At 36.6% G+C, this 8,725-nt stretch overlaps 1 protein-coding gene across 1 annotated transcript in view; it reads left to right on the forward strand.

Annotated features, from left to right (window-relative positions):
* The first annotated feature begins 515 nt into the window (after positions 1 to 515).
* Positions 516 to 8,725, forward strand: part of LOC107749336 (interferon-induced very large GTPase 1-like) — a 17,008-nt gene continuing 8,798 nt past the window's right edge. The window contains exons 1-2 of the mRNA XM_016564446.1: positions 516 to 2,494; positions 2,533 to 3,758. Coding sequence (XP_016419932.1) covers positions 516 to 2,494; positions 2,533 to 3,758 — 3,205 coding nt within the window. The remainder of the gene's footprint in view (positions 2,495 to 2,532; positions 3,759 to 8,725) is intronic.

Consider the following 8,725-nt stretch of genomic DNA (forward strand, 5'->3'; position numbering starts at 1 on the left):
TTTGCATTATTGACACACTATTTTCCTAATTAATGCTGTTCAGTTGCTTTGACACAATCTGTATTGTTAAAAGCGCTATATAAATAAAGGTGACTTGACTTGACTTTGGTGTGAATGGGCCTTAACTGTCTGTCTCAAACAGCTCCTTAGTTCAGTAGGTCTAGGAGTTGGCCATTTCTAGAGCTGTATTATTGCCCAGTGTATTGAACTTTGGCTCCCTAAAAAAATCATATAGGCCTAATGCACTGTAAAAACTTAGAGGAACTATTCATTTTTTATTATTATTCAGTTTTGAGCTAACAAAACAAGGTAAGAATGGCAACTTTGTGACAGTTACAATAGAGATGCATAATAAACAGTAAGGGCATCTGAAAAAAATTAACTACATAGCTCATTTATGTAGACTGTAACAGCTGAAAAAAATCTTTATTTATTTTTCATCAGGGAAAATAAAGGACATTGGAACAGCAGGAATCAGTTCAGATTAACACCTACAAAAGGATAAAGACTTAAAAATGAATAATATATTCCACAAACTCCACGTTGAAGGCAAACACCTCAATAAACTCGGAGCTGCAGATGTTCTTCAGATAACTGAACATTCATTACAGTACCATGAGTTTTATTCTGAAGAGGAGCTGATTCAGACTTTCATACAAAAACTACTGATGATGAACTACAGAGCACGATACATTAAAACTAAAGAGACCAACAAACAGGATCAAACACAACAAACAGACAACGACTTCTCTGAAGAAGAGAATGATATTTTTGATGATGTTTTCGGAAACCTCTCTCCGTCAGACAAAGCATCAAGTCAGTCTGACCCTGTTCACCCGATGGATGTTCAGATGGCCGTGTTTCATTGTGCTGATGGTTTCCTGAAGCAGCTGATGGTGACTAAACTGTCCCAGTGTCAGTATGCTCTGCCTCTGCTTGTTCCTGATCCATTCACACGACAGATTGAGTTTCCTCTCTGGACATTCAGACAAATTAACAAGAGCTGGAAGATGAGATACACAGACAATGAAATCATCAGTCAACCCCAGCCGATCTACAAGGCAGAAACTCCAATGGTGTTTTTCTTCAGGTTTGGCTCTGTGTCTTCATCCAAGTCTCAGCTGATGAGCAGTCTGATCAATGAGAAACACAACACGTTCTTCCACAGGAACTGCCCAGGCAGCAGCAGAACCAGAGAGCTGATGGATGGAGTGGTGGAGATTGCCTGGTTCTGCCCCTCTGCATCATATGATGATAAATTCACCGACTGTGTTGCGTTCTGTAATCTACACGGTGATGCAGGAGACCATGAGAAACAGCTGCAGATCCTCACTGAAATGGCCTCAGTCAATGTTGTTCTTCTACCACGACTGGATAGGAATGACAAACATGCTGCAAAGATACAAATCTTGTCCAAGAACAGAAAGCCACTCATTCTACTGACTGAGGATGAATCTGCTGTAACTAAGAAGAAAGGGAAATTCAAGATTGGTTTAAAAGACAGAAATCAGTCAGATGTATCTGAAGATCTCAGGAGAGCCATAAATGAGTGTCTCTCAGAATCATCGTCCACTTTCAGACTTGAAGATGTGTCCAAACACTCAGATATCAGAGTAGATGAGGAAGATGATGGTGACTGCAGGAGAGGAAGAGAAGCAGCACATCAGCTGATCAGTTTGCTAAAGACGAAAGAGCTGAGGAAAATCAAAGAATCATTTCTGCCTCATCAGGGGAAACTGTGGCATCAGTGGAGTCAGAAGAACAAAGAACTACATCGACCTCAAGGAGATAAGATCGAAATGGAAATAAGTAGAAAAAAAAAACAAATGAATAAAATCCGCAAACAGCAGCATGAATTTGATATCAGTGATTTTATCAAGTGCTTAATTGAACAAATGTGCTCATATGATAAACTTGAGAAGATGTTTTTTCTCAAATGGCTCAGATTTCTCCTGGATGAGCATACATCAGCTGATCTTACTGCTCTACAGCACAAGTATCATGAAAAGTGGTCAACAGTCTTACAACTGAAAGAGAATCATGATAAGTCAGAACAACTTGAAACGGAACAAACTGAACTTGAGACAATATCTGAGGAACTTCAGGCTGCAACCTTTGGTTTGGAGCACATCATGAGGGAAATCGGACAAATCTATGAATCATGTTCATCAGTGAAGAAGAACAAGAAAGACCTGAAAGACTTCTCTTCTCTCCCGAGTCTTGCAGCAGAGATGATGATCTCTGGATCTCCACTGGAGCTGATGGATGGAGATGCTGCTCATGTTCCTGTGATCTGGATCTCTGCTGTTCTAGATCAACTCGTCCAGAAACTGGGAGACCAGAGAGTCTTTGTGCTGTCAGTTTTAGGGCTTCAGAGCTCTGGGAAATCCACCATGCTGAACGCCATGTTTGGACTCCAGTTTGCCGTCAGTGCTGGCCGGTGCACCAGAGGAGCTTTCATGCAGCTGGTCAGAGTCTCAGACGAGATGAAAACACAGATGAACTTTGACTATATTCTGGTTGTTGACACTGACAGATGAACTTTGACTATATTCTGGTTGTTGACACTGAGGGTCTTCGTTCTCTAGAACTGGCTGGAAGATCAACAAGACATCATGACAATGAATTTGCCACATTTGTTATTGGTCTTGCAAATCTAACGCTGATCAACATTTTTGGAGAAAACACAGCTGAGATGCAGGACATTCTTCAGATTGTTGTTCAGGCCTTCATGAGGATGAAGAAGGTCAGACTGAATCCCAGCTGTGTGTTTGTGCATCAGAATGTTTCAGATGTCGCAGCTAGAGAAAAAACCATGGAGGCAAGACGACAACTGCTGGAGAAATTAGATGAGATGACAAAACTCGCTGCTAAAGAGGAAGGCTGTGATGCAGAACGTTTCAGTGATGTCATTAAATTTGATGTTCAGAATGATGTGAAGTATTTTTCTCAGCTCTGGGAGGGAAACCCACCCATGGCACCGCCAAACCCAAACTACTGTGAGAACATTCAAGAACTGAAGAAATTTATTAAGTCTCATGCCTCAAAATCACAAAGAATGCTGCTGAAAGACTTCAAAATTCATATTAAAGATCTCTGGGAGGGTTTACTGAATGAACAATTTGTCTTCAGCTTCAGAAACTCTCTGGAGATTTCAGTCTACAGGAAACTGGAGAATGAATACAGCAAGTGGTCCTGGAGTCTTCAAAATGCCATGCTGAAAATTGAGAATAAAATACACAACAAAATAGAAAATGAAGCAATTCATGAAGTTGAGGAAACTGATCTTCAAAGAAAACTGAAGAAGACAAGTGAAGAAGTGGAAGAATCAATGTCTGAATTCTTTGAGAAAGACACATATGCAGAAATACTGATTCAGTGGAAAACACCCTTTGAAACCAAAATCAAAGAGCTTGAGAAAAACATTGTGAGAGAAACAAAGAAAAAAATGAATGAGATTCTTCATCAACAAGTCCTTAAGAAAAAACACGATCAGATGACACATCATGAAAACACTCTCTTTGAAAAGAGCAAAGAACTTGCCTTAAAGCTCAAAGACAGAGCAAATGATGAAGAAACACTGAAGAAGGAGTTTGATTTGTTTTGGAAAATGAACATGAAGATCCTCAGTGACACTCCAGCAATCAGAGACATTGACATAATGAACATGAAAGAAATCCTCAGTGACAAGAAAAAAGATGAGTACTATAGTATTTTCCAGAAATACTGTCATGGAGCAACATCGGCTGCTATATTTGGTGAGATCATCTGTCAGAAACTTAAAGAGAGGATGGAAAAGTGCAGTCCCTTAAAAAAAAAAAACGTTTATTAAATTGTGCTATTAGTATACTACTTTTAACTCAAATTAAAAAAGCATACTTTCAGTCTACCTTTAATGCACTTCTCAGAAATACATTTTATGTATTTCTCAGAAATATACTTTGCACTTAAGTGAAAGAAATGTACTTTGCACTTAAATTGTACTTAAGTATACTTGACTTATATTGACAGTATATTTGGCCTATACTTCTCTATACTGATCATTTGATCAAAATATACTTAAAAAGTGTAATCAAGTATTGTACATATATTTGGCTTGTAGTTAGAGCTGGGTAGTAACTGTTTACATGTAATCTGGATTACATAATCAGATTCCAAAAATTAAGTACTTGTAATTAGATTAAATTACATTTTAAAATTCTTGTAATCAGACTAGTTACTTTTTTATTGATTACATGATTACAAACTATTCACATAGCAATAAATGACTGTTAATTTACTGATTCTCCCTAATTCCTCTTTTTCATCTTTTACATCTTTCTTTCTAAAATAGCCTACCACTTATATACATTCGGAAAGTCTTTGTGTTTTGTGGACATTCACACAAAGACCAGTCACGAGTCAGGTGGCTTTAATTACAAAGAAAATTGACAGGTCACACAGCATTTGACAGCTGGATTTATAAATATAAGTGTTTTCTCCACATTTCAACATTGCATCAACTACTTATGAACACATAAATATTTAATTTTAATTATCACTCAGTAAGTTATTTGACAATGTATTACCATATATTTTAGGGGTGTAACGATTCACTCCTTTTCTTGATGCATCGATTACAAACCCTGACGATGCATATGCATCGATCTTGAAACATGGATTTTTGAATCGCGATTTCTATGGTGATTCAATGTTTTCTATATGTATACATATTAAATTACTAGAAGCACAAATCAATGGAGACCTTGAACAGCATCGTTCGTGCACTCACATCTCTCCTTCACGTGCTCCACTTACCGCGTGTCACAGGATTGTGCTCACGCTCCGTTCACAGCTGACACATTTTTTGAGCAGCCAATGTGTGATCTCTCCTTAGTTTTCATGGCCAGTAATGCTAAAGTAAAGTATTTTTACTTTTCTGTAGTTTTTCAATGGCTCTTGGTCATGCCGTCAACATTACCTGAGCAGTCGAAGGCTGCGCATTTATTGCATGGACGGAGCAAAAACAATATACTGTAAGTGTCCAAAGCATACGCATTTACACTGTGTGATAAATGAATTTTAACAATGTTATTAAACCGAATGTACGAAGGAAACCACAGCATTAACAACAACCTTGAGATAAGAGCGTGAGGTTTATCTGTCAATCACATGCATGAAAGTTGCGTTCGTTGCTATAGTAAACAGACATCGGGCACGTTTTCTTTCAGAATCATCATTCGCCGATGAAGAGAAAAAGTTAAATATTAGCATTTTATTTTATAAAAAAGAGAATAAAGAAGTTTTTGCACTGAAAGAGAAGTGATCTTGCACTTATAGAACTTAAGAGGGTTTCATGCCAGGAAATCCCTAATATGGACAAAGGCATCCATCAATCGCTGCAGCTACGCTGAATAAAAAGCAGAATGAACTGATGAAACGTTAAGACAATAAACACAACTAGATAAAAAAGTTCGTCAAGACAAACTTTAGGTTGGCTTGAGAAAGTCTAGCCTGAAAGTTTAAAGCAGTTGTAAAAGCTTGAAGTTTGAACATTTAGACAGATGTTGATAACATGTTTCTAGCATGATTAGCATGTCTTTAGCATGATTAGCCTGTTACTAACATATTGCTGGCATGATTAGCAAGTTACTAGCATGTTTCTAGCATGATTAGCATGCTACTAGCATGTTGCTAACATAATTAGCAAGTGACTAGCATGTCGTTAGCATGATTAGTAAGCGTCTAGCATGATTAGCATGCTACTAGCATGTGTCTAGCATGTTGCTAGCATGATTACCAAGTTACAAGTATGTTGCTAGCATGATTACTTCTAGCATGATTAGCATGCTACTAGCATGTTTCATGATTAGCATGTCGCTAGGATATATAGATAAATAGATAGAAATAGATGATAGATAGATTAGAAATATTAGATGAGTTTGAATGGATTAGAAATTAGAAATGGATTAGAAATAGTACATAGAAGGGAAGTCTGATTGAGTCTAATGGGCTTCTGTTTGTTTACATTTGAATTTTGACAGCTAGGGCCTGTTTCATGAAACAAGTTTACCAAATAAGACAGGCCTATTTCAGTTAGTCTGACTTATTTTGAACCAAATCAACTGACAATAAGTCAGACTAACAGGAATAAACCTAGCTTATTTGGTAAACCCCTGGAGTTTGAATAGGCTTGGCTCATCTGAACATTCCGTCAATGTAAGTCTATGGGATTTTTATGATTTTTAATCTTCATTTTTATGAAAACCATAAGTCAGATCAGTCTGAAAAGACAAGCACACTAAGTCAGAACAGACTGAAGAGCTGGGCTGAGTTTGGTGATTCTAGCTTGAAAGCTCTAGGAGGAGGAGGAGGAGCGTTCAGAAATTTAGTCTAAGAATAATAATAATAACTAGATAAATAAGTTAGTCAAGACAAACTTTAGGTTGGCTTGAGAAAGCCTAGCCTGAAAGTTTAAAGCAGCTGTAAAAGCCTGAAGTTTGAAAATTTAGATAGACTAGATTAGTGGTTCCCAACCCTGGTCCTGGAGGCACCCCAACACTGCACGTTTTGCATCCTTAATCAAACACAACTGATTCAGGTCATCAGCTCATTAGTAGAGACTCAAAGACCTGAAATTGGTGTGTCAGAGAAAGGAGACATGCAAAATGTGCAGTGTTGGGGTGCCTCCAGGACCAGGGTTGGGAACCACATGTTAATAATAAGCTTAAGTAGCAGATCAGTAGGTTGGCTTTCTTTCTTGTAGCCAATTCAAAGTAAGAGATAAGAAAATAATTTATTTTACAAAAAATACATACATATTATTATTGTATTTGACATTTCTGTCACTTCTTACATACATTTCTACATATGCCATGTCATGCCATTGCATCATTAAACTTACATCTAACATTTTTTTTTCTGACTCCATAAAGGCTGCTGTGTAATTTGCCCCCAGACTAAGCATTTAAAGAATTAAGGGGAAGCATTTAAATAGTCCTGTGAATGCACGTAAAGAATGGAGAATCGAATCGTTAATCAAATCAAATGTAATTGTGAATCATCTGAAATCGAATCGTTCCTAATTTGCAAAAATCGTTCTTGTATCAAATTGAAAACCTATGAATCGTGAATCGAATCGATTCGCTGTCTACCCAAAGATTCCCAGCCCTAATATCTTTGGAAGGCTTTTTGTCTTTTAAACAAATTAAAATGCACAAATTCACGTTATTTCTTATTTACATGTAATGCAGGGATTCCCAAACTTTTTTGTCACATGACATGCAGGTAATCAAATGAAATGTTTATTTATTTATTTTTTTAGTAAGTGTTTTATTCTGACTGATGTTATGTTAAAAAAATATTTATTTTAATCTGATATTTTTATGAATTAATTATTTGCTAATGAATAATGAATTAATTATACGCTTTTCATTGAATTCATGTACCTGCAGTTCCTTCATGAACCCCAGTTTAGGAATCCTTGACGTAACTTGACGACTTCATGTCGTCAATAAGAATGAATGGAATATATTTTCGGTCTTTTTTTATGTCAATATGGTACAAGATTATCCTATTTATATCAATGCGATAAATGAGTTGGGTCAAAAGTAATCTAAAAGTAGTCTATTTGTAGTAGTCTAGTAGTAGATTATATTACCTAAAATTTGTAAGGTAATGGATTATGTTACTAACTACAATTTTTGTCATGTAATTTGGAATCATTAACGGACTACAATTACTCTTTTAATTGAGTAGCCTATATTGTGTAATTTTATTGAAGTATTATGTGAAAATGAAAGTAATCAATATATAAATTAATATGCTGAATTATGTTAACCCTGGATGTCATAGAACGAATAATAGTCTTTTCATTAGACAGTGAACCTTTCATTACAAAGTACACCTGTGAACTTGAAATAATGTAACAACACGTATAATGGTCTTTTCATTAGACAATGGACCTTTCAGTAGACAGTAAACGTGAACTTGAAATAATCTAATATTATCAGGAACAGGTGGCTGGATTTGACGCACACCTCCTCATGTGACCACTACCAACCAATGAAATAAAAAGCTTTTTTTTAAAAATGGTTGCTCGGACCATATTCCACCATTAAAAAACAAGGCCAAAAGAGTTGGAAACAATTGTGGCAAATCAGGCCAATAAAAATTAACCGGAACAAAGAAAAAACAGAAAATGACCAAATTTGGAGAGAACAAAGGGTATATAATATAAGCTGACAAACAGAGACTTTGGAATGATTTGGAATGCTGTGACTGTCTTCCCGGCTTTGTTTCTTTGTTAAATAAAGTCTTATTTTTTGACATCTGGAACTCTGCTTCTCCACTTCATTGGCCGCACCCAAGAAAAATCCACAACACCTATTTCATACTATTTTCACATACATACTGTAGTTAAGTTGGCTTGAGAAAACCATCTTGCTGATCTACTATTTAAGCTTATTAAGTTAGCTTGAGAAAGCCAACTTACTGAAATGCTATTTAAACTTATTAGTGGTGCTTGCCTATAAGGCAAAACATCACTATTGTTCTATCGCATATTTCCTCTTTTTTTACACAAAACTTTGGTGCGTAACTCATTCCACACCATTTGTTGTAGACCCATGAATGAGGTGTCAAATCGACTGGCTCAGGAGAGGTCTGCTCCAGCGGTGTGATCCTAAAGAAAAAAGTGGTTTACTATTACCCGGTCGCTCCCCCAACCACCACCACCACCAAAAAA

The sequence above is a fragment of the Sinocyclocheilus rhinocerous genome, unplaced genomic scaffold (assembly GCF_001515625.1).
Source record: "Sinocyclocheilus rhinocerous isolate Xijiao unplaced genomic scaffold, SAMN03320098_v1.1 scaffold1672, whole genome shotgun sequence".
In the NCBI taxonomy this organism is placed as follows: domain Eukaryota; kingdom Metazoa; phylum Chordata; class Actinopteri; order Cypriniformes; family Cyprinidae; genus Sinocyclocheilus; species Sinocyclocheilus rhinocerous.